This window comes from Hyaena hyaena, unplaced genomic scaffold (assembly GCF_003009895.1).
Source record: "Hyaena hyaena isolate Hyena2069 unplaced genomic scaffold, ASM300989v1 scaffold_212, whole genome shotgun sequence".
Classification (NCBI taxonomy): Eukaryota; Metazoa; Chordata; class Mammalia; order Carnivora; family Hyaenidae; genus Hyaena; species Hyaena hyaena.
The window spans coordinates 596,300-623,025 of NW_024080845.1; the positions used below are offsets into that span (position 1 = coordinate 596,300).

General features: G+C 39.5%; 3 protein-coding genes across 3 annotated transcripts in view; 1 reads left to right on the forward strand and 2 right to left on the reverse strand.

Annotated features, from left to right (window-relative positions):
* APPL1 (adaptor protein, phosphotyrosine interacting with PH domain and leucine zipper 1) overlaps nt 1-7,580 on the forward strand; it is a 45,949-nt gene extending 38,369 nt beyond the window's left edge. The window contains exon 23 of the mRNA XM_039242441.1: nt 7,343-7,580. The gene's annotated coding sequence lies outside the window, so the exon portion shown is untranslated. The remainder of the gene's footprint in view (nt 1-7,342) is intronic.
* Nucleotides 1,010-19,024, reverse strand: ASB14 (ankyrin repeat and SOCS box containing 14). The gene is made up of 11 exons (XM_039242442.1): nt 18,903-19,024; nt 17,397-17,451; nt 17,273; nt 16,832-16,963; nt 16,576-16,734; nt 13,593-13,838; nt 10,751-10,922; nt 9,753-10,296; nt 7,295-7,448; nt 6,355-6,554; nt 1,010-1,051 (listed from the first exon to the last, which is right to left on the reverse strand). The coding sequence occupies exons 1-10, from the start codon at nt 19,022-19,024 to the stop codon at nt 6,376-6,378; spliced, it is 1,764 nt and encodes a 587-aa protein (XP_039098373.1). The 3' UTR covers nt 1,010-1,051; nt 6,355-6,375.
* Nucleotides 19,025-21,197: 2,173 nt separating this feature from the next.
* DNAH12 (dynein axonemal heavy chain 12) overlaps nt 21,198-26,726 on the reverse strand; it is a 201,915-nt gene continuing 196,386 nt past the window's right edge. The window contains exons 70-73 of the mRNA XM_039242492.1: nt 25,075-25,212; nt 24,551-24,642; nt 22,868-22,935; nt 21,198-21,479 (exon numbers count right to left, since the gene is read on the reverse strand). Coding sequence (XP_039098423.1) covers nt 21,289-21,479; nt 22,868-22,935; nt 24,551-24,642; nt 25,075-25,212 — 489 coding nt within the window. The 3' untranslated portion in view covers nt 21,198-21,288. The remainder of the gene's footprint in view (nt 21,480-22,867; nt 22,936-24,550; nt 24,643-25,074; nt 25,213-26,726) is intronic.

Here is a 26,726-nt window from a genome sequence, read left to right on the forward strand (position 1 = left end):
CAGTAGATAGGAAACTAAGTATTGCTTCTCCCTTTAAAAATTTTAAAGACTTGCTAACAAGGGATTGGACAAAGTCCCCAAGGCCAGTCTTGTTTTTGCCATTTCTACAATGACTAGTTTAATTTCAAAAGAATTCTCAGACTCTAGGGGTGGTAAAATGATACTACCTTTATGCTTGGAAAAAGGGGAGTAGGGTATGTGTAACATTCTACACAACATATATTCCTGTATGGTAAAGGTATCTGACATTAATTTGGAGTTATGTGTGGGAGCTACGAATATTTAAGATTTGAATTTTATTATTAAATGCTGACAGACCCTAAGATCCCATGTATTGCAAAACCTTCTGCTACCTGAATTAATAAAATGAAAATACTAACCTTGGTTTTGACAACAACCTCCTAGGATTCAAACTGTACATTTAAAAAATATTCAGACACACTGATTGTAGCAAGCAAGCCTTTCATTTTATTTTTTAGCAAGTTTGGCTTACTCTTCTTTCATGAGATTTTGTTCTACATTAATGACACGTACTGAAACTGGAACTATACTACACTTTTAAACTAGTCTCTTGTGGCTTGTACTCATGTAATTTACTTCAGTTAATATGAGAACTGGGGATTAAGTTATAACTAATGTGCAAAACTGCTTTGTATATTTGGTGATTTTGTAATGTTAAGTGGATTGGTTAATTCTTATCTCACTATTAATCATGCATATATACAATTAAAAATCATGCTACATTTCCCTTTAGAATTGAATTTGAAGAACTCGGTTTTATGTAATGGTGGTATACGTGTGGGGTGGAGAGCTTATTTTTTCATTTTGTCAAAGTAGGTATTCTCTGACAAGGCTTCAGGAAATATGCTATTAGAAAATTTTTAAAGTATAATAAAGTCCATGATTTTTGTATAGTCTTTTTTGTATGTAGTATTTGATATATACTCTGAATTTTATTTCTCCAAATGATGCTTATGAAGCAAATGAACTTTTTCTTAATATGTTTTGACACCATAATTACACATCTTGGCCCACTGCAATTCCGTAACAGCTAAAATGAAAAAAAAAAAAACCAGTCACTTATTGGGACGTGATACTAATTCATCACTAGTGGCTTTTTTTTTTTTTTTTTAGAAAAATAGACTTTTCAGTAATTACCCTAGACATGTTACAGACAATATATACTTGCTATATTCAAAGAAATAATTTAAAGGGGCAGGTTATTGTATACACCAGCTTAAGTGGGCTTGGCCTGTAATTTTAATACTCATGCATATTCATCCCGTGTGCTCTTTATACTTTCCTATAGCACTTACCAAGTTCTTCTATTGGAAGTTTCTGTTCTAATTTTTTTTTAATTTTATAAAGTGTATGTACACTTTTGGAAGGTTCAGGGAGTGGATAAAACTAACTTTAGAATTATGTAACTTATCTAAGTGCATGTATATCCCAAATCTATTTGTATATTGACATATCTATAATCCACTACTCACAGACACCACAATTTGATTTAAAAAATAAAAATTATTCATGTCAGCTAATTTTGCAAGTTTTAATGTGAAAATTGTATCATTAAAAGTAACCCTAAATCTCTGCTTACTGAAGATATAGCCATGAATCTCCACATCAGAAAGAGATCCTATAACTTCAGTTTTCCTCAGATGGACTATATTATGCAAAAAAAAGTATACTAACAAACACTAAACATACAAATAACAAGGCTATAGGTGACGGGGCCTGTGGTGAAAATGAACTACATCATCCTACCCTCCACTCTGTTCTTGTTGATGTGCCATCAAAATGCTACACAGGTTTGGTTGAATGCAGGTTTCTTCACGTTTTTCACTTTCCATGTCCAGATACCTGTATTTACCTTCAGCATAGAATATATAGAAATAAAAATTTAACCTACATTCTATAACTGCTTTTATCATAGTTCTAAGAAGGAGATGTATAGCAGTATAGGCCTAACTCAAAAAGGAAGAAAAATCTCAAAACGACCTAACCTTACACCTAAAGGAGCTAGATGAACAAACAAAACACCAAAGCAGCAGAAGGAAGGAAATAATAAAGATTAGGGCAGAAATAAATGAATTGGAACAAAAAAATAGATCAATGAAACCAGGAACTGGTTCTTTGAAAAGATCAACAAAATTGATAAACCTCTAAACCCCTAGCCACACTCATTTAAAAAAATCCAAATAAACGAGAAGAAATAACCAATACCACAGAAATACAATTAGAAGATTATGAAAAGTTATATGCTGACAAATTAGATAACTTAGAAGAAATAAATTCCTAGAAATATAACTTACCGAAACTAAAGCAGAAAGAAATAGAAAATTTGAACAGACCAATTACCAGCAAAGAAATTGCATTAGTAATAAAAACTTCAAACAAAAGCCCAGGACCAGATGGCTTCACAGGTTAATTCTACCAAACATTTAAGAATTAATATCTACTCTTCTCAAACTATTCCAAAAAACACAAGAGGAAGGAAAACTTGCAAAGTCATTCTATGAGGTCAATATCACACTGCTAACAAAACCAGATAAAAACACCACCAAAAAAAGTGAACTACAGGCCAGTATTTCTGATGGATATCGATGTGGAAATCCTCAACAAAATACTAGCAAAGAGAACCCAACAATACATTAAAAAAATTATTCATAATCAAAATTTATTCCCAGGATGCAAGAGTGGTTCAATATTCAGAAATCAATCAACATGATATAAGGAAGGATAAAGATCCTATCTCAATAGATGCAGAAAAAGCATTTGACAAAGTACAACATCCATTCATGATAAAAACCCTCAGCAAAGTAGGTCTAGAGAGAATTTACCTCAGCATAATGAAGGCCAAGTATGAAAAATCCACAGTGAACTTCACATTCAATGGGGAAAAACCAAGAGCTTTTCCCCAAGGTCAGAAAACAAGACAATGATGTCTACTCACCTCACTTTTATTCAACATAGTACTAGACGTCCTAGTTAGCCACAGCAGTTAGATAACAAAAAGGAAATTAAAGGCATCCAAATTGGCAAAGAAGTAAAACTTTCACTATTTGCAGATGTGAATTCTGCAATTCCACCAGAAGACTACTAGAACTAATAAATGAATTCAGTAAAGTCCCAAGATGCAAAATCAATGTACAGAAATCTGTTGCATATTCCTACGCATTAATAACGAAGCAGCAGTAAGTGAAATTAAAAGAAAAAGAGGCAAAGAAACATACTCTTAACTGTAGAGAATAAACTGATGGTTACCAGAGGGGACTTGGGTGCAGGGATAGGTTAAATACGTGATGGAGATGAAGGAGTGCACTTGTAATGAGCATTGGGTATTGTATGGAAAGGTTGAATCACTAAATCCTACAACATGAAACTAATATTACACTGTATGTAAACTAACTGGAATTGTAACTAAAACTATTAAAAACCCCTTCCATTTATAATTGCACCAATAAATAAATAAATAAATAAATAAACTAGGGATAAACTTAACCAAAGAGGTGAAAGACCTGAACTTTGAAAACTATAAAACATTGATGAGGGAAACCGAGGATGACACAAAGAAATGGAAAGACATCCCATGCTTATGGGTTGGAAGAACAAATATTGTTAAAATGTCTATACTACCCAAAGCAAGCTACAGATTTAATGCAACTGCTATCAAAATAATAGCATTTTTCACAGAACTAGAGCAAACCTAAAATTTGTATGGAATTACAAAAGACCTTGAATAGCCGAAGCCATCCTGAAAAAACTGGAGGAATCACAACTTCAGGCTTCATGAACTTAGGTTATAAAACTGTAGTAATCAAAATTTTACTGGCATAAAAATAGACATAGCTCAATGGAACACAATAGAAAACCCAGAAATATGCCCACAATCTTATGGTCATTTAACCTCTTTTTTTCCGCTCAATCTTTGACAAAGGAGGCAAGAATATGCAGTGGGGAAAAATCTCTTCAGCAAATGGTATTAGGGAAACTGGACCATGTTTTTACACCATACACAAATAAAATGGATTAAGGACCTAAATGTGAGACCTGAAACTATAAAAATCCAGGAAGAGAGCACAGGTAGTAATTAATGTCTCTGACATCAGCCACGGCTACATTTTTCTAGATAAGTCTCCTGAGGCAAGGGAAATCAAATCAAAAAGATACTATTGAGATTACATCAAAATAAAAGGCTTCTGCACAGCAAAGGAAACAAATCGTTAAAACAAAAAAGGCACCCAACCTACTGAATGAATGGGAGAAGATATTTGCAAATAACACATCTGATAAAGGGTTGTTAATATAAAGAATTGATGCAACTCAACACCCAAGAAACAAATAATCCAATTAAACAATGGGCAGAAGACATGAACAGACATTTTTCCAAAGAAGACCTACAAATGGCCAATAAACATGAAAAGATACTCAACATCATCATCAGGGAAATGTAAATAACCTTAACATGATATCTCACGGCTGTCAGAATGGCTATATTAAAAAACACAGGAAACAAGTGTTGGCAAGGAATCCTCGTACACTGTTGGTGGGAATGCAAACTGGTGTAGTCGCTGTGGGAAACAGTATGGAGTTTACTCAAAAAGTTAAAAATAGAACTACCATATCCAGTAATTGCACTACTGGGTATTACTCCCAAAACTTAGATAAAAATACTAATTCAAAATGATACATGCACCCCTGTTTATTGCAGCATTATTTACAATAGCCAAATTATGGAAGCAGCCCAAGTGTCCACTGTAGATGAATGGACAAAAAATAAATGGTATTCATACACAGTGGAATATTATTCAGCCATATACAATGAAATCTTGCCATTTGCAATAACATGCATCTAGAGAATATAATGCTAAGCAAATAACATGCATCTAGAAAATATATAAATCAGAGAAAAATACCATCTGATTTCACTCATATGTGGAATTTAAGAAACAAAACAAATGAACATAGGGAAAGAGAGGCAAATCAAGAAACAGACTCTTAACTATAGAGAACAAACTGATGGCTACCAGAGGGGATGTTGGTGAGAAGATGCATGAAATAGGTGATGGGGATTAAGCAGTGCACTTTTGATGAACCCTGAGAAATGAATGTATAGAATTGTTGAATCTCTATATTGTATACCTGAAACTAAGTTAACACAGTGTGTTAACAACTAGAATTAAAATGTTTTAAATAATTTAAAAAGGGGCACCTGGGTGGCTCCATCATTTAAGCCTCTGACTCTTGGTTTCGACTCAGGACATGATCTCATGGTTCATGAGTTCGAGCCCTGCACTGGGCTCTGTGCTGACAGTGTAGAGCCTGCTTGTGATTCTCTCTCTCCCTCTCTCTACCCCTCCCCTGCTTATGCTGTCTGTCTCTATCAAAAATAAACAAACTTAAAAATTTAATAGAAAATAATTAAAAAATAAATACAGCTGCTATCAGTGAGTCCCTCTTATGTGTCTAGTACTGCAGTAGAATCAGTACAGAAAGTCATAAGCCATCTGAAAACCCTTTTAATTTCTATTCCAGTGATAACATTAACCAATAAATGGGAACCCTTAGCCAGGATTTTGTGGAAAGAAGGACTGCATGTTTCCCATTAATGATGACATTGCAACTGAAATTGCAATTGTTAGCCAAATTACCCCACTTCAGTGCAGGGCTCCACCAGTAAACAGGCATTGAGCTGGCCTTGGGACTTTTGCACAAGAACAGCTAACTTGTAGGTCAAGTACTAGGGTCAGTATTTTATTCAATGTAATTACTAAGACATTTTATGTATGTACTTCTCTATAAAAAGGATTACTGTTAAGAATTCTCTTGAATTACTGAAGGTGGCATCTATTTTGAGCATGTAGAAATGTAGATTCATACATTTAATGTAAAATCAGTACAGAGTGAGAACTGATATATTTCTGTTAATGGAACTTTTACAGTTTGGGTTTCTTTTTTTAAACTTCCTTTCAGAATGCTCTTGAGAAGCAGTATTAAAAACATTAAGATAGTATTAAGTGTAGACTAGCATTGAGATTTTTTTAATTTTTTTAATGTTTTATTTATTTCTAGGAGAGAGAGAGAGACAGCGTGAGCAGGGGAGGGTCAGAGAGAGAGGGAATCACAGACTGAAACAGGCTCCAGGCTCTGAGCTGGCAGTCAGCACAGAGCCCGACGCGGGGCCCGAACCCACGAACCGCGAGATCATGACCTAAGCGAAAGTCGGACGCTTAACCGACTAAGCCACCCAGGCGCCCCTAGCATTGAGATTTTAGTTGCTAGGTAAAGTGAGAAATAATGAATCCTATAGAACAAGTCAAATTTTAAGAAATATAGCTCAAAGAAATGTACCTCTTCATCCAGACAGTTTGATTACCAGGTTCCTGTGAAAACTCCTTGTCCATAAAGGTCATATTCTTTGTAAAGGATATATGCCTTTAGACGGTTTGGTAATGGAAGAAATGACATGAAGACGGGGCAGCGCAAATGTAACCGCCCCATACACTTCCGGATCTTTAGGCGGCACAAATGTTTGAGGGATCGAGGGTTTGCTAAAAATGAGAGAAACACATGTTATCCAAACGAAAAAGAACTGTTCCTTTTTCTAGTGATCTTAGGGTTTAATCAGCAAATGTATGTTATACTTAAGCCACCAAAATTTTCATTTGCTGTGTTGAAATGGAAACGTTAAAAGGGAAACAGCTTTTCCCTTCGCCTTGCGACCCTTCCTGTAGATATGATTTTCCGAACCATGTCAAGTTAAGGATCCAAAGACTGGCATCAGTTATGGGTCTGGCCTGTGAGACCTGAAATTCTTAAATGTTTGAGTATTAACCACTCTCTCACCCTGTCCTGTCCCTCTGGGTCAGGCTAAGAACTAAAGATCACCACCAAGGGGGAGATTAGATCTAAGAAATTCTTAATTAGACTTCTGTGCTACTCTGAAAGAATGTGGTTGGGAGGGTCATTTGATACTCTCTGCGGGCTTAGAGCCTCACTTTTTCTCACCCATTTTTGTTGCCATTTCATAGCTTTTAATTCCTATATGTACAGTGTTCTATGGGATTAGGAGGAATCACATATTATGTGTGATTACCTAGCAGATATTATCTACTGGGAAATGGTAAGAAGTACAAAGTTAAGTAATAAATAGTAATTTTTAGATAGGAATAGTATTTTCCTTGGTTTCTTTAGGTAAACCTTTTAAACAGAAGACAATGTTTTATAAAACAAATAAGAATACATTTAGTATTTTTGGTAAAAATCTTTTACAAGGAAGAAGGATACTCACTTAAGATAAAATGGATTTCTGACCAGAGCCCCTGTTTTTGGAGCACAGCTTTCAACTTTGAACAGATTCGAACTTGATCAACGTAATCAAGCATCACTCGAACCACCTTCCCAGAGAGATGTTGCAGCCATGACAAAGTTATTACTTCACAGAACTAAGGAAGAAAATTGGAACTATGAAAGCGAATGAAAAACTGAAGTAACTTTGGGGTTTAGAACGCTGAACTCAAAGTCAGGAACCAAGGTCTCAAGCCCCTCATTTATAAACTAGGCATTGAACAAGGAAATTATTTCTTAGCTCTAACATATGGAAAAATACTACTGTATCTTCAGAACTATGTAAGATGTAACCAGGGTGTGAAAGAAATAGTTATCAATATCCATTGTCCCCTTTGGTCGGCCACAAGGACATTGGAATAAAGATTACCTCTCCAGCTTCCTTGCACCTGGATGTGGCCACGTAAGTTCTAGCCAAAGAGATTTGAGTGGAAGTGTGAGCAACCCCCAGAATGCACTTCAAGGAAGAACAGGGTGTGTGCGGCTTCTGCCTGCCTGCCTCCTTGCTGGCTGGAATGTGGATGCAAGTGTCTCATGTCAGGAGCTGCCCAGTTAGAAGGCTGTTTACCTGTGGCCTTTATTTATGTGAAGGGAATGAGCCACCTTATTTAAATCACTTTCATTTTGGGTTTTCTGTCATTCACAACCTACCCCTACCCTCATGCCTGAAGGATATGATAGTTTCTGCCGGTAGGTAATTTACATGCTCTCAGACAAGATGCCCGTGTAAGAAGTCAAATACTACTACCTTAAAAGTCAGGAAATCGGGGTACCTGGGTGGCTCAGTCGGTTAAGCTGAAGTCTGACTTCAGCTCAGGTCATGATCTCATGGTTCATGGGTTCAAGCCCTGCGTCAGGCTCTGTGCTGACAGCTCAGAACCTGGAGCCTGTTTCAGATTCTGTGTCTCCCTCTCTCTCTGCGCCTCCCCCACTCATGCTCTGTTTCTGTCTCAATAATAAAAATAAAACAAACAAACAAAAAAGGAAATAATACAAGATGATATATACCTAATTGCCCATTCCTACATTAATCAGAACCTAAAAATAATATACAGTATTAATATGTTGCCTTCACTTTTCAGAATTGACTCAAAGTGTTTTCTTCATTTCACTATATAATTTTTGTTTTGATTTTAATATGAACTCGTATTTATAGTGCATCATGCATCTACTGTGTGCTGAGCACAGATCTCTAAGCTGAGGAAAGTGGTGAAGAAGAGCTTACTTACACTGATGTATTTGTGGAGGAGACATGTAATCAGTAAAATGTTAAAAAGATAATTTCAGAAAGTGGTAAGTTCTATAAAAGAAACAGCATTATCAGAAGATTAGGGAAGACAATGACCTTAGATAAGATGGATGGGGAAGGAAGAGCCTTTTTGAGAAGGTAACACATGAAACTTGAAGAGTGGCAGCTTTTTGAAAAGTAGGGGGTGAGCTCAAGTTGGGGAAAATAGAAATGACCAGTTAGGGGGAAAATAGGAGACTGGTGTGATGAAGACATCACAAGAGGAACACATCTCAAGAAGAAGAGGGTAGTCAACTGTATTTATTATGATTTCTTTTTCATTAAAAAGGTGGCCAAAGAGGGGAACCTGGGTGGCTCAGTCGGTTAAGCCTTTGACTTTGGCTCAGGTCAGATCTCACAGTTTGTGGGCTCGAGCCCCGCATCAGGCTCTGTGCTGACAGCTCAGAGCCCAGAGCCTGTTTTGGATTCTGTGTCTCCCTCACTCTCTGCCCCTCCCCCACTCATGCTCTGTCTCTCTCTGTCTCAAAAATAAATAAACTATAAAATTTTTTTAAAGTGGTCAAAGAAACCTATTTAATCAAATTTTAGACCTGAAAGAGATAGCCAAAAACCAAAGGGTACAGGTATTAGGACCCTAGAAACATTTAGCTCAATAACTCAGCCCTTCAACGACAAAACATAACTGCTTTGTACCACTACATTCATTCTTTAAAACTTGACTCAGATGCTAGTTCATTTGTGAAACTCCCTAGGTAAAGTTAAATCACTTCCCTCTGAACCATTTCTGCATCTACTATCATGTTTATTTTACCACATATTTATCATATTAAAATCTTTTCAAGGTGCTGGGGTAGCCCAGTTGATTGGCTAAGTGTCCAACTCAGTTTTAGCTCAGGTCGTGATCTCACAGTTTATGAGATTGAGCCCTGCATCCGGCTCTGTGCTGACAGCATGAAGCCTGCTTGGGATTCTCTCTCTCCCACTCTCTCTGCCCTCTGCTAACTCCCTTTCTCTCAAAATAAATAAACTTTAAAAATTAAAAATCTTTTGAACTATGATCTTCTGGAGAGAATGGATGGAGTTCTCTCTTGCTGTAGTCCAGGGCCACTAATAATGATTGTATAAGTTGATACAGACAATACTGTGCACTTACCATAGTGTCTTTGATAACTGTAGATGTCCAGCCTTCAAAAGTATAGCAAGGATGAACTTTGTTTCCATGGGGACAATCAAAGCATCGCTCTGTGTCATACCCATAATTCAACAACATCCTGAGCATGACTTCATCTTTCAGTGTATATTGCAGTGCTGATGGGAAATGTAAAGGGTTGACTCTGCAGAAGTAATTGACGTTGGCCCCATGCCGTAGCAGCAGACTTATCAGCTCATAGTTGCCCATCCTTAGGGCTATCTGGAGGCAGTTAACTGGGTCTTGATTAGGCAGAGCTCCAGCACCCAGAAGCAGCTTAACTGAAGAGAGGTCACCATTTGATACAGCAAAATACAAAGCTGACTTCCTATGGTCATCATAGTGTTTGCGAATTCTCTGATCTAGCATGAAGTTTACATCAAATCCAGCCTGGATGAGGAGCTCCAGGCAGTGGGGGTGTGCCCCTGCTGCTGCACAGTGGACCGGACTGATGCCACTCTGCTTAATGGCAGCAAAATCCGTAACTGGAACCAAAATCTTCAGGGCTCTGAGAAAGAATTTCAGAGGGTATTTAAAAAATTGTTTCTGTTAAGATGCAGTATTAACCTGTTTATGATTGTTTTATACTAGTACAGATGGTATTAGCAGGTAGCATTTAGAACCCCTTACCCAAAAAAAACGTATGATTCCTGCATGCAAAAGCTCAGATACTTAGTAAAGTTAAATGAAACTGTTGTCTAGATATAAAACTCAGAATTAGTCCAACTAGTGAGACCTGGAGTTCCCCTTATTGCCTGAAGACCGTAATAAAATAGTTTTATGTCTCTTCTGTGGCTACAGAGGATGCCTGACTTCACTTTCTAACTGGTCAAGTTTATCTTTAAAAGTGGTGTTGGAAGTATAGGATCAGAGAAGAAGAATATAAAGTTCCCAGAAGCTGCTCCAAAGAAACCCATAGCTATGACTGTTTCTATTATTTGCAGCAATGTAATGGAACTTACAACAAGTGGCCTCTGTCAGCTGCCACATGAATGGGAAGGTGGCCTGAATTCTTAGGGATGTTGGCATCAGCTCCATGCTCTAGCAAGAGAGATACAGAATCTGGATTTCCTCCGCTGGCGGCTTCAAGTAAGATGGAAGAAGAGTCAGAGGCCTGACCAAGAGCATTAGCTCCTAAGAGGAGAAAAAGTCTTGTTATGCGAAAAGTCTTTTCCGCTCTATTGCATATGCATTCTTAATATATAAGCACCACCAAAAAGCAATTATTAAGGAGCCACTTTAGCAAAGCACTATGAAGTCAAAGAACTAAAAAACGTGCCGCCTGCTCTCAGCCAGTTTATTATGTAGTTGGGGAAGGAAGAAATGGCACAAGCAGTCTCTAAGTTAGAAGTAGGTTCTTTCAGGGTCATTTTTTCAGTTAGTTGTTTGGAGCTTGAAATTTCCAGGAAAAATAATTTCAAAGGAGATTTTGATTCCAGACCAGCCTGTTAAAGTCCGCTTACCCCACCCTTAGGTATAAGATGGTACCAACAATCCCATTGGACTGTAACACCATGCCATCTGTTGATGTTAGGGTGGAAAATGGCATGTGTTCTGTTTTTAATGTTTTTAGGGGGGGTGTTCATAGTAAGACACACCTGTAGGTGTTTGCATTTGAAGTTGGGGACTCATAGTTAAAAGGATAAATTGTAGTGTCCAATATGCTATCATGTGATGGTGTGGATAATAAGAGTACAAGTGGGGGCCCAATGTCCTCTCAAAGGTCTCAGTTCTGGATTTTGAGGGGAACTGGATGGTGAAGAAAGGAGGTTTAGGTCAGTTGCAGAAGACCTCCCAGTAAAATGGGTTTTGAAGAAAGAGTAGCCTTTGAAAATGGACAAAGGGAAAGGAGAACATTCTGGGCACATTCACAGCTCTTATAAAAAAGATGTAGTGGCTTAAAATTAGTAAATAGACTCCACAGTCATCAGAATACCGTGGCTGTCTCAGAGAACCCCTCCTAGAATGCATGAAGACGTGTCTAATAAGCTGCCATGGGATGAGTGCTCACTATGTGCAGGTTCCTGTGCATAATTTCTAAACTTCACAACAACCCTAACAAGCAGATACTAGTATCTTCATTTTAAACATGAAAAAACTTGAGGCTCATTGAGGTTAAGTGACTTCCCCAGAGACCCGCAGCTGGTAAGCAAGGTAGTCAGGATTCACATACAGGTACGCCGGACCCATGGCCTATTTCTATGATGCTGTGTTTCCACTCTAGTAATGCAGAGTGGTAAAGTAACATGATTTGGAACGAGACAGATGTGGTTCAGACCTTGGCTCTGCCATTTACTAGTTATGTCACTTTGTGCAAATTATGTCATAAGGGAGTTACCGCAGGGAAATATTCATTCAGATCAACTCATGCTGGTTTCTTTAGACTTAAGGTTTAAAATCTGAAAGTCTCTTCTTTATATTTTAATCAGTGTTCTATACAAAATGTTACTCTTATTGTTACGTGAAGGATCTAGTGTTTATTTTTGTTATTCTAGCCAGTGACTTAGACATCTCTGCTGTTGCTCATTTAAAACATCTTACTTAAAATGTCTTATGGCCACTGATTGGAAACTGTAACAGCCTCTCCTGTATGATAGGAAAGTTTCAGGTAAGTCTATAAAGCAGAAAGTTGTTCTTAAATATAGGAATTCCTGTAGTCTAGAATATTGGAGACCAGGACTGTGTATTGGTAAAGAAAGAAATAAGGCTTCTGGACATAAACAGGAAGGAGAATACAGAAGGTAATTCTAATATTGGGACTTCATTAATATTGGCAAAGATTTGCTTTGGGGAAAAAAAAAAAGCTTTAGATACTACATTGCTTCACCTAACAGTGTCATCAATGGGGGGGGGGGGGAAGGGTCCTCCTCAAAGACATAAAGGCCAAAGTTCTCTGATCCAAGGACTCTGCCAGTAAAACCAGGATCTTGACTTGGTGGCAGGAGAGGGCACGTTTAAAGGAAAGTCCTGCAACTGGTACCATCCCTGACCCTCTTTCCTTAAGTGTAAAATGAGGATAATATCTACTGCCTAGGGTTTTAGAAGATCACATGAGGCAGCATTGGTAGCTTAATGCCTGGTGCTTAGAAAGTACTCAGTAAATGTACGTTGCCTTCCCCTTCTCTCAGGGTCTTGGTTATTACTAAAGGGAGAGCTGGGACCCAAAGAGACAGTCAGGAAAAACTTGCCAACAACGGAAGCATCTGATAACACATCGGACTGCCTCATGACTTAGCAGTGACAACACGTAGGGGGTAATGTGGGTCTTTCATTCTGTGAATCTAGAAAAGGACAGCCTGCAAAAAATTTGAAAAACAACCATCGTGGGGCACCTGGGTGGCTCAGTCGGTTAAGCGTCTGACTCCGGCTCAGGTCATGATCTCATGGTTCTTAGGTTCGAGCCCTGCGTCGGGCTCTGTGCTGACTGCTAGCTCAGAGCCTGGAGTCTGTTTCAGACTCTGTGTCTCCCTCTCTCTCTGACCCTCCCCTGCTCACCCTGTCTCTCTCGCTCTCTCAGAAATAAAGAAAAAAGAAAAACAACCGTCCTCAGCACGGTCGGGGAACATTATGCAGAAGAGTATTGGGCATCCTAGTAATTTTAGGGAAATTACTTCACATCAAATGAGAAATATTCAATCTCTAGTTTAGGCTTTTTAGTAGCCAGTATTAACACACACTTTCATCAGACGTCTGTTAGGCTTAAATAAAATGTTAACTTCTATTATTTTGAAGTTCTCCATGTAAAGGAGGATGCTTGCATCACATTAACCCTTGGGGGTGTGCTGACCGTATAGAAAATCTTGCCTTTCTGCAATAACATTTCCATGATTTCAGTGTATCCACTTTGGGCAGCAAGAGCAAGAGGAGTGAATCCGTAGGAGCTCCGTGGATCAGGGTGTGCCCCAGAAACCAGCAGCAACTTCACTATGTCCCGCCTGCCCAGTTTGGCTGCTTCATGGAGAGCGGTCCTCTCATTGGTACACCGCAGATTGACATCTGCCCCGTGGCTGATCAGCAAGGAGGCCATGTCGTAGGAGTCATGGAGAACAGCTGGGAAGTTGGAAGTGAAGTAGTCTTAATGTTCACCGGGAAATTATGGCCAGAGTATCTTATTAGCCAGTGTCCCTTAGGCTTCTTAACGAGCTCTTCCTGGCTACCCCCATGGGCCAGCATTTTGTATCTAGAAACCACACTGTTAAATGAGGCATATATCAAATAATATTAATATTGACATCAATAGCCTATTGTCTTTTCTGTAAGCCATGAACAGTTACTGTCTATTGGCTGCTTATGTGTATGAAAGACATAAACATATAAAAATTATCAGGGTCGCCTGGGTGGCTCAGTCAGTTAAGCATCCAACTTCGGCTCAGGTCATGATCTCACGGTTCGTGGGTTTGAGCCCTGCGTTGGGCTCTATGCTGACAGCTAGCTCAGAACCTGGATCCTGCTTTGGATTCTGTATCTCCCTCTCTTTCTGACCCTCCCCTGCTCACGCTGTCTCTCTCTCTCTCTCTCTCAGAATTAAATAAAACATTTTAAAAAATTAAAATTAAAGAAAATGAAAAAAATTTTCATTTATCATTTTTATGTTCCTCCCTCAAGAAAATAGGAACTTAAGTACCCAGTATAGTCCTAGAAATGCTCATAGGTGCTTTAAACAAAGAAAAAGAAAAAAACAATAATTAGGGTATGGTTTTTAACCTTGTGTTTTGTTAAAATTTTCTAGTTGTTTTTTTCTACATTTATGCTGTTATTCACATTTGGATGATCACCTTTAAGTCCTTCAAGATTCTGAAACAACTTAATCCTCCTATCCATTTGTTAATTATTGGCACCACTGTGTATGAGGAATCTTGCTAGGTGCCAGATGTTGAATCAGTGTGAATTCTGTCTGTGACTGTTTCTAATGTGCCATAGAAAGTGCTGTGGGACTGGAAATATTGAGTGCCAAGGGTATTGGGTCTTTTTTTTTTTTTTTTTTTTTTTAACTCATTTAGCCGGCAATTTAGTATGGCCTTTGATTCTGGAAACACCTGTCCTGTGTTTTAGGAAATCATTCTCCTGACTTATTTCACGATGATAGACCACCTCCATGTTGTCTCTTCTCTTTCTAGTATTTCTAAGATCACGTGTTGCTCCTCTTAGGTTGTCCTAGTTTTTTTCGTTTTCTTTCTTATTTCCCATTTTTTATCTTCTTCTGGAAACTTTCCTAAACTTTATCTCCCAGCTTCTGTTCTGAGTTTTATATTTCTGCTGTCATATTTTTAATTTCCAAGAGCATTTTTGGTTCTGTTTTGTTCAGGTTTTTGGTAATGTCCTATTATTTCATTATTTTTCACTAATTTCTCAAAATTAATCATAATTTCCCCCCTACATTTTATTTTCTCTAAATCGTCTGTCTCCTCCAAGTTTCTTATCTCTGATAACTTTTCTCAGATAGTCCTTGGCTATCTGCTCATGATTAAGAGTTGGAGACAAAAAAGCTGACTGGGAATCCTCAATGTTGGGAGGGGCTCTTGGAGTGTGGTCATAACTCTATGTGGCTGTGCCTGGGCCATTTGTTGGGGAACCCCCAATTTCACTCTCTTTAATTCTTTCTTTTTGGGTATATCATATTCCCCAGAGAAGCCTCCTCTTGAAGGGTAAAGTTCTGATTGCCATCTTTCTAGAATCCTAGTGGAAGAGGAGGGCTGGAAGGTCTTGGCCTATGTTTGCTTAATTCCTCCAGTATTTCAATCCAGTACTCCTACCCTTGTCTACCCTTGTCCAGAATTCAGGTGGGTTGGGAGAAGGGATCTATTGCTCCGGCTACTCGCTCCTTAATAGTGTTCAACCAATCCTCTGTTAGCTGCCTGTCCTTCATCCATGCTCCATGAGGTAACCACCCCCAACAACTTCCAAGCCTTTTGATATAATTGTGCTGCTTTCCCCACTGCCAAGTTAAGATTTGGCTTTCTTGTCACTGACTTCTCATCCACCTGCTCTCCAGGTTTTTAAAAAACTGTGTTGCTGTTGTCTCCTCTCCTGTTCTTCTCATTCTTTTGTATCTTCCCTCATTAAAACAATTTCTTAACTATCATTTTAGTGAAGCCTCAGGAGGGAGCGAAATTAGCCATTTGTATTCAATCTGCCATCTTTACCCAACCATTGGCTGCCTCTCCCTACTCTGCTCACCTTTTCTATTTCTTACACATAAATAAATTGATTAAGACACCATGCAGAATGATCAGCCAGTTGGCAGAGATTTTGCATCAGGCCACCTCAAGGGCAAGTCTATAGAAAACTGAGGGTCAGGTACCCATGACATGGGTCAGCTGGGACCAGAATGACAGCACTCCAACTATGTACAAAAAGCTGCCTTTCTGTTTGTAATGATGTGGATGGAGCTAGAGAGTTATCCTAGGCGAAATCAGTTAGAGAAAGACAAATACCATATGATTTCACTCATCTGTGGAATTTAAGAAACAAATGAGCAAAGGAGAAGAAAAGAGGCAAACCAAGAAAGAGTCTCTTAACTATAGAGAACTGATGTTGCCAGAGGGGAGGTGGGCAGGGGGATGGGTGAAATGTGATGAGGATTAAGGAATGCACTTGTGATGAGCACCGGGTGTTGAGTCACTATATTGGACTCCTGAAACCTGAAACTAATATAACATTGTCTGTTATCTAGCTGGAATTAAAATAAAAACTAAGAAAAAAATTTTTTAAAGTTGCCTTTGAAACCTCTGGGATTGAGGACGTGCAGAATGACAGACTGTTTTCCAGAGACAAAGTATTAATTTACCTGTAAGAAGAGGAGAGTTGCCTTCAGAATTCTTGGCATTCGGATTGCAGCCATTGAGAAGAAGAAAACTGACGTTTTCTAAGAGGCAATTGCTGACGGCCAAAAAAAGTGGCGTTTCCCCATTGTGGGTGGTTTGCTCCCACACACTGGCTTTTGAAGCTGCAGTAAATCCATTAGACAACACAGGTTAAGATACAGAGATAAATTTTAAAATTATTTCTCAGAAGCATCAGGAAGAGTTACAAAAGGAGTTTACCTTTCAGGGTTATTTCCAAAATGTTCTTACTTAGTTGCACCGCAGCCTTATGCAGAGGAAGCCAGCCTATCCCGTCTGCTTCATCGAAAGCAGAATGGTACTTGGTCAAGCGTGCCAATGCATCTTCCTTACCTATTAACAAGTCAGATGGGCACAGCTTCACATTTGGCACACACAAGGCAGCCCATACCGCTTCCAGATTCCACCATCAGGGTTAGTGCACGAGACAACAGAGTTCTAGCACCGCCCTTCATGAGAGACACATTAAAATGGCATAGGACAAGCAAGCAGATGTTCGCCTAGTGTTGCACACCACCTGGGCCTGTGGCCACCCCTCGTGTGCTTATAGAGAAACAGCTCAGTCCGCCAAGGAGCCTAGGAACTCTTTGCTAAGTTGTGCTGCAGTATTTTCTCACAGGCTCTCGAGAATCAGTGGTGGACCCTACAGCATGGAGCATTTGGGAGAACCTGCTTCTAGGCTTTCGTCGGCCCAGAGGGGAGGTGCTGCCCTTTGCATCACATCTTACCACAAGTTGGAGGGGATACAATAGGAAGAGTACTTAACTGTCTCTATTGTTTCGATTATCTTCTTATAGTCAGCGCTCACAAAGGAATGGGAACTGCAGAGAAAAAATATATATATATAATCCCCAAACTGAGGGAAAGGGAAGACATTTGATTAAAAAAACAAAAACAAAAAACCACAAGGAGAGGGTAAAGGCAGTAGTAGTAAACAAAGGATGAACTCTTACAATGAGGCTTAATGGGAATACTTCCAAAATATAATGTGACCCTAAACATGCTCCAGGGACACCAGTCTCCCATGTCTGTCTTCCTTGGGGAGAGGGCGCGACCAAGTCAGCAAACCTTCCTAAGTTCCATACAATTCTTGCAAGTCTAATAACTGAAGTCTACAACTATCGTCAATTTTAATTTCTGTGAAATATTTCAGTCATCAAAATCTTATGCTTTTCAACCTAAAATCGTGACTTAATTACTGAATGAACTTAAAAAGTTTTAATCACAAGTTTAATATAACAGATAATCTAATAAACCCAATTGTTTTTTTTTTTTGAGTAAGAGTGAGAGAGAGAGAGAGAGCACAAGCACAGGGGAGGGGTAGAGGATCCAAAGCAGGCTCTGCGCGGACAGCAGTGAGCATATTCAGGGCTCGAACTCACAAACTGAGATCATGACCTGAGCTGAAGTTGGACATTCAATCGACTGAAGCCACCCAGGTGCCCCTAAACCCAATTTCTTTACAAAACTTTATTCAAAGGTGATTTTAAAGATTATTCATAAATGTAACACAAAAGTATAGGAATAGCGTGGTAAAGAGATGCTGAAGCAAGACTGCCTGCCTCTCCCAGAGCTTGGGTAACACCTGTCCCTCAGTTGCCTCATTTCTACACGGGGATAACAGTACTTACCACATAGAAAGGTAATGAGAATTAAAATATAAATGAGGCAATATTTATGAAATGCTTAAAAATAGTGCAGAACAAAGTGATCACTCCAAGAGGTTGTTACTTTAAAAAAAAAAGTATAGGTTTAATGTATTTCAGCATCTCTAGTTATAAAGCCTCTTAGAGCTAAAACACATTTGTCCAGTTTTACCTCCAGCAGGCAAATAGAAGTCACCATTCCAAGCAAACGGGGTTTGTCACCCCTGAAAATAGTAAGTACTTGGGGGTGAGGTTGCAGATCAGTCAGAGAGCATTAGAGCAGGTGTGCTCGGCTGTGGACATTCCGCCTCCAGGGCGACTCTTACATCACTGAGGGACATGCAGAGTCCTTTTCTAGTGGGGTCATTACACAATTCTGAAAGGGTGAGTCTCTTCTGAGGTTTAAGTTTACATGATTCCTCCTTTTGATCTGAATCAAAAGACTGGACCTTACACTATCTCCCACTAAGGTTGATAGTTTTCTGTGTGTGTTGGTTAGATTTATGAACTTCCTTGGCTCGCCAAAGACAGGCTGCATTAGAGTTCTCTAGTCTTTCACAGCCTTATGTAATGACAAGTCTCAGCTGTTGAATCCTTACAGGACATTACCAGGGAGATACCATTACCTGTCATCTGCAGGTGCATGCTGTGTAGTTCCCAGCTTGTGAGAGTCCTGTAAGCTCTGCTGGATGATGAGCTGGGTATCAAAGTCCTCGTCTGTGTCTTCGTCACTGGCATAATTATCCATATGAGACGCTGACAGATTTCAAGTTAATCAATTGACAATATTTTTCCAGTTATGAAAAGATGATCAGTTTCATTACAAATGAAATTCAGAAAACTATAAAATTGATAGGAGTGATAAAGCAAATGCAAAATTTTAAAAAGTATTCATTATATATTCTTCCCATAAATTCAAAAGAATTTTCTGAATTACAAATGAAATTCAGAAAACTATAAAATTGATAGGAGTGATAAAGCAAATGCAAAATTTTAAAAAGTATTCATTATATATTCTTCCCATAAATTCAAAAGAATTTTCTGAACTGCCACAAATTCAGTATAAATTAGAAATGTCCATGATTAGCCATTTACTTAATGCCTACTTAGGAAAATCAGCGTTTCGTATAAAACTTAGGTTAGTGCCATTTTCACTATGAAAGTAATGATTTTAAACTTGGCTTATGAGTTTTTTCTCAGTGATTACAGCCCTCACCCAAAAGCACATCTTTATGCTGACATAGTAAATATTAAAAATAAACATGTTATAGGAATATATGCACTCTCATAATAACAACAGAACAGGAATAGTGGTAGTAAAAAACAATGTATTTTCTTAGGCAATAACTTCGTTGTTTAAAAAGCATTTCTGTTTTAGTGTAGAATAGGTTCGAACACATACCAAGATGTTTACCTTCTGTTATATCCTTTAGGAGAGCCCGGGAGTTTTCACTGTAAGATTAGCACGTCAGGATTTTCATTTCTATTTAGGATCTCCACTCCCCCTGTAGTGACCATTCTATTAATAGCTTTACTATAAATACTTGATCATAAGACAGTCTGGCACATTCTCCTGTTTTCTGTGTGGGGTTTAGCTCTATTTGGAAACATGATCTCTTCTCTTCATTGCTATATTCATCAAATTTAAAGGACTAAACATTTTATTCTGGTATAAAATGCTTTTGCAAGCGGTTGGCTGTGTGACGTGAATTCATTCTCACAGGCCGCTGCAGACCAGAATCAATTTTTCACCTGAGAGGCCATTTTCCTCTGACCTATTTATCAAAGTGACTGTCCCCATAGACCTGATTCACTGGGTAGGTGCACCTACATTTTCTTTGGGTTACAGAGCTACAGCCTAAAGTGTCCTGGGGATCCTATGGAATTAATTCCACATACAAGATAATAAAATTTCAACTATAATTTTGTATTGTTGAAATGTTTCAAAGTCGAAAATCTATACTAATATTATGAACATTAACTATTAAAAATAATGAAGAGACACTTGGCATTTCCAATTAAACATGAAGCAAATGCCCAGAAACACACTACACCCTGGGGGGGAGGGTGGACAGTCCCGCCAGCCACCTTACTGCCTCTGTATGTATACTTCCTGCCCTCCTCACAGGCGAACTGTGAGAAATGGGGCTGATGTTGTAAAAGTATGATGTAAGGGGTTACTTCTGGAATTGTTTTGATATTTTCCTTATTTATAACCACCTCTAGTAGGTGAGTGGAAAGTGAACTTCTCCTGAAGCTGAAGAAATGGCTTCACACTTGTGAAAACAGATTTTTTCTGGTATTAAATTTTATCCAGTGGGGCACCTGGGTGGCTCAGTCAGTTAACTGGCCAACTTCGGTTCAGGTCATGATCTTGCGGTTTGTGGGCTTGAGCCCCCACGTCAGGCTCTGACCTGTCAGAGCCTGCTTTGGATTCTGTGTCTCCCTCCCTCTCCGCCCCTCCCCTGTTCATGTTCTGTTTCTGTCTCTCAAAAAATGAATAAAAAACTTTAAAAAATTAAAAAATTTTATTTGGCTAGTCTCCCCAAATATGACTTTCACATACATATAAAACGTTTCAAGGATTTTTCTTTCTTTTTTAAAAAACTACTTATTTTGAGAGTGAACAGGCAGGGGAGGGGCAGAGAGACAGGGAGGCATAATCCCAAGCAGGCTCCACACCATCAGCTCAGAGCCCAACGTGGGACTCGAATGCACTAACTGTGAGGTCATGACGTGAGCCGAAATCAACAGTCCGATGCCCAACCCGCTGAGCCACCCAGGTACCCCTCAAAGACTTTTCATGTGCTTTCAAGAAACATTTCTCTTCACGTTTTCTAGCAGGCTGTATTGCAGTCAAGGGTGGTACACCAGGGAGGAGAACGGTGCAAAGACCATTTAAAAAAATGACACGCAGATACTTGATTTATAACATGTGTATTTTGAAGTAAGTGAAGACGACATAGACTTTCTTTTTTACTTCTTTCAGATGTTTTCTTAAGTTTGTCCAATTTAGTCATCCAGCTGACAAAGCAAGGCAACCCCACGCTTGATCCAGTGTTGAGTGGGTTGGTCCGTCTTTAACAACATTGCAATAACAAAGTTGGTAGAATGTCCTGTAGTGGAGAGAGTTCCTTTACGTTCACTTGTCTTGTAAAGGGGACAGGTGTAGGCATTTGACTTCACAATCTCAGTCTTTTTAGCTTGGAAAAGACAGACAGACATTCATTTAGTCAAGGGAAAACAGCCATTGGTACTAAAAGAACAACTTTTTTCCATACTAAATCTAAGATCATGATTATGGTATTTGAACACTTCAGTGCTGTTATTATTGTCGTTTACAGTTGGGATATAATAATGGCTGTGAACAAGACGAGTGACTTCATACGGGGCCTGGTTCTAGGGCTAGAGGACAGGAATTGATTCTAAGTTCGAATGATTTAGCTGGCATGAAAACACTCCAGAGGACTTGGGAGAGGAGGAGAAGGTAGGGAAGAAGTACTAAAATCCAGCCCAGATGATGCCCCTGACATAGAGACTCCGCAGCTTCCAGCCCTAATACAAGAAACGCATACATCAGAAGAAGCGGAATTTACTATTTGCTTTCAGAAAAACACAGCAACTCTTACCCAGTCATGGAAAGAATCTGTATATTATCCTTGAAAAGTCAAATAGGAGGTATTAGGAATCTTTCTAAACTAAGACCACATTTCTCATAAATGAACTGTGTTAAAAATAAAAATATTTAATGGGTTCGGTGGTGATTGTGGATGGCTTGGAAATGTTTCCATTGATAGTTATCCGAGGACAAAAAACTAGAGAAGAAAAAACAAAAGAATGAACCTCATTTGTTCAGACTTGTGAGAAAATTATGACAGCGGGAGGAAGGAAGGAGTCGTCTTTCCCAGGAGGGCAGAGTTGGCTTCCCCACCCCCCTGTGACTTGAAGCATCTATGCCTGCGGGCACCTGGCTGGCTCCTAGGCCAAGGAGTTTCTCGTAGCCAGAAGACTAGCCACTGACTGGAGGTGGTGTCAAGCCTACGTGTCTCTGAGAGGTGTGCAAAGGCACTTCAGAATCAAAATACTGATGGGAAGCCCTGGACTCTGGAAAAGTAGAAGTGCGGGGGAGGGGCAGAGAAAATGTTACATCCCTTGGGATAAGAGCAAAAAGGGGCAGAATGATATTCCCGAAATAATATGAATGCAACACAAAGCGGGGGAACAATATATTCCTGATGTAAACAGTAAGTCACTATTAAAAAATATTTTTTATTCATTTTTGAGAGGCAGAGCGTGAGCAAGGGAGGGGCAGAGGGGGGGGGCGGAGACAAAGAATCTGAGGCAGGCTCCAGGCTCTGAGCTGTCAGCAGAGCCTGACATGGGGCTCTAACTCATGAGCGGTGAGATCATGACCTGAGCTGAAGTCGGACACTTAACCAACTGAGCCACCCAGGTGTCCCTAAGTCACAATTTACTGTTACTGAACAAAGTCTTAAGAAGTTTGAGCAGAGACTTATTTGGGGGGGCCATTAAAAATGTCTACCATTATCCTTCTTAAAACTCTCAGAAATTTTGTTAGGAATATATTTACTTGGTTTTATCCATATGATGGGCATCAGGTCAAAGAGAAGTTTGGGATGTTGTTCAGCAAGCAATCCACTGTGAAGAGAAATGGACACATTTATTAGAAATAAGATGAAATTTGCTTCTGGAAACTGCTAGCGAGATATTGGCTTTTAATACAAGAGAGGACCAGAAATACACAGAGAAAAATATAAAACAAAACCAATGAAGAGGCAATGAATAATTGAGAGGAACCAGAGAAAATTATGGCAAGGCAATGTGTGCCAACAGGGGATACCAATTCTTGCCACTTTTTAAGTACCAGTCATGAAGCACACACTATCCTATTGCGTTTGATCCTCACCATGATCTTGTCCTCATTTCTTTTCCACACACAAATGAACAGTGGAGGCTCAGGGAGGTTGAGTAGTTTTCTCACAGTAACACAGCTCTGAAGAGCCAGAGTCAGAATTCAAATGTACATCTGCCTGTCTAGAAAACCTGGTTTCTTTTCACTGTGCTATATTGTTTATTTACTTGTTTGAGAGAAGGAGGGAGGGAAGGATGGCAAGAAGGGAAGGATGGAGGAAAAGATGAATACGTGTATTTATTTATGTAAGTTAGGTGATAACAAAGGAGAGGTGTGCGTGGGTGGCTTAGTCGGTTGGTTGAGCATCTGACTCTTGATTTCAGCTCAGGTCATGACCTCATGGTTTATGAGACTGAGCCCTGTGGGGAGCTCCATGCTGACAGTGTGACACCTGCTTGGGATTTTCTCTCTCTCAAAATAAATTAACTTAAAAAAAAAAAAGGAAGAAAGATAGAAATAACCAAATGAACTAGGTAGAGCTAAGTCTGCTCAGAGCTCAGTCTTAGAATTCTCTTTATCATAATACAGAGGAGCTCCTTTCCACTTTTTCTCAAGCAATTTTCTGGGCCTCAATGTTTAACCCTCCCTTGAGAGCAAAGCCTAATCCTGACCCTGGAAATAGAGGGTAATGCTTATTAACAGACTGATAAAGGGCCCCAAGGGAAATAGTCTCTCCCCTTCTCTCTTACCCCAATGTATCTTATTTATTTATTTCTTAATGTTTATTTATTTTTGAGAGAGAGTGAGAATGCAAAAGAGGTGCAGAGAGAGAGAGAGGGAGACAGAGGATCAGAAGCGGTCTGTGCAATGACAGCACAGCGTCCGATGTGGGGCTCGAACTCACGAACTATGAGATCATGACCTGAGCTGAAGTTGGATGGTTAACTGACTGAACCACCCAGGTGCCTCACTCCTATGTATTTTAAAAAGAATAGTAATGCTTGGTTTCCCAAGCTGGAAATTCAGTATTTTTAAAAATATTTATTTATTATGTCATATAAGAAAGTTTTTCATTCACTGACAGAAACGGGAAGTTCACTGTAACTGTAAAGTGTTCAAAAGTTAGGCGCTCCTGCATGTTACAAAATGGAAGGTAATAGTCCTAAAACAGAAGAAGCAAGAAAACAATTTCAGCTAAGTTTTCTAGTTGTAAGACCATTGAAATATTAACTAAAAAATTTTCAGGACCTAAAAATACTCACCTATCAATTGTCCCAGCCTGAGTAATAACTTATGGCAAGAATTCTGGTATTATTTATTACTTGCCATAGTGCCTAGAAGAGCCCTTTTGTTGCAGGGGTGGGGTGGGGGTGGGAGGCAGCAGAGGGTGTGAGCCCTGACCTTTCTCTGGACCAGCGTGCTCCATCAAGATACAGCCCGTGGATGTAAACGCCATCTTCTGGTGCCGTCTCAGATGTGTCCGAAGGAATAACCTGAAGGGAGAGGCACACGCTTGTAATGGTCTCTCCCCCGGACAACTGTGTCTCATAAGGAAAGCATTGGCTCAATTTTCAGAACACATCCAGGGAAACTCCACTATACGATAGCTTGTGAAACTGTACAGTTTTCAGTAGAAGTGTAAATGTCAAAATGTAGAATATAGTCCTTTTTGAGGCATTTTATCATGTTTTATTGTACCTCCTATTTTTGCTAAAGCAGAAGAGCACCATTAGATGATCTGAATTGGAAATGGAGACATATATACAAGTCCTATCGGACATAGCAAGACAAATATTATATATTTTCTTCATGAGACGCAAAGTCATTTATAATGGACCATAAAAATATGAATTCTGCATCTCTTCCTTGCTTAACTACACGATTTTGATATAATGATATACTGTGGAGTTTAGGGGGTTTTGTACCTCAAATTCATATCCTAGTAAATCAATAGGGGTGGTATATTTTCTGGCGTAATTCTGCATCGCTCCAGTGAGAAAGGCTTGGGTGAAAAAGAATCCTGAGAGCCAAAACACGTAAGGTTTTCCCGAAACATACCAGTCCTGGAAGGGGAAACACAATGCACGGTGTTCATGTCCAGTCTCACACACCATCACCTGACCTGCAATTCCTGCTCCTGGTTTTTGTGTTGTCCACACTTCCCATCACAGGACTCTCTTCCCCGGCACAAAACATGCAACCTGCCTTGGCCTTCTCCCTCTTTTCCCTTATAATTACTCTTCTTGGATAATTCAAACTAATCTTAACATTAACCCGAATAACACAAAGTTTGAAAGTTTCAGCTCTTCTACAAAGAGCTGAAGGTAAATTATTTGGGGATTTATTACTTAATCCCACTCAAAAGCAACCATCTTTAGACATCTCACGCATTGTGTAACAGAGTGTTGATTCCAGCTCCTTAAACCTCTCTCCTCCCCCCGCCTCCATGCCCACTTCAGTTCTGATGTCCATCGTGTTCTTTCTGTATCAACATGCACATCTTCTCACTTTCCCCCTGTCTGCTCAGTACATCTAGAGTAATGTTTCCAGAGTACACCTCACCATGCATGGTTTGGATTGGATTTACCACCATGCGTAATTCTTCAGTAATCTACTACTAGTCTACCAAATTAAAGTCCAAGCACCTTCGTCTCCTATTTAACATACTTTATCATCTAGCCCCAAATTGTATTTCCAGCTTGATTCCTTCTTAGAAAAAATTTTTAAGTTTATTTATTTATTCTGAGACTGAGAGAGTGCATGCGAGTGGAGAAGGGCAGAGAGAGAGAGAGAGAGAGAGAGAGAATCCCAAGCAGGCTCTGTGCTGTGAGCGCAGAGCCCAACAAGGGGGTTGACCTCATGAACTGTGACACATCATAACCTGAGCTGAAACCAAGAATTGGATGCTCAGTTGACTGAGCCACCCAGGCACCCCTCCAGCTTGATCCCTTTTAATTCCCCTTTAAGCATCTTACACTGTAACCAGACTATACTATGTGCTGGTCTTTTCTCTGCATGGGGTGGACATCTGTTGTATTTTCTGTGTGTCTTAAAGTGACACTGCTCTTACATCCTTCTGGAGGAGGAACGTTTCTAGACTGTCAGCCCAAGCCCTTATGCTGCAGGAACTCCACTTCCTGGGGTGGCATGTGTCACACCTGGCCATGATACCCCCCATCATAGTGACTGATACAGGAGTGGACATGTGACCCAGTCAAAGCCAGAGATGTGGACACTCTTGCTGGGACTTTTGGGAAAAAGATGCACAGCTCTGTGGAGTTGTGTGGATGTAAGGCCAGAGTTGCTGCTGCTGTTTTGCTACCATCACATGAGAACCTACCTGAGAATGAAGTCAATCCTCAGAGAAATGGAACCGGGAAGTGAGGTGCAAGAATCCATGACCAGAGCACTATTTTGCACCCCAGGTCACCTCCTGCCTGGATTTTTCAATTACTGAGGGATAAACTTTATCTTTGTATATGTCAGAATTTTTGCAAGAGATTCAATTCTAAATGATACAGTGTCTTACATTGCACAGCTATCTCTAAGTTCTTTTCCTTTTTCTGCAGTGTCCGAA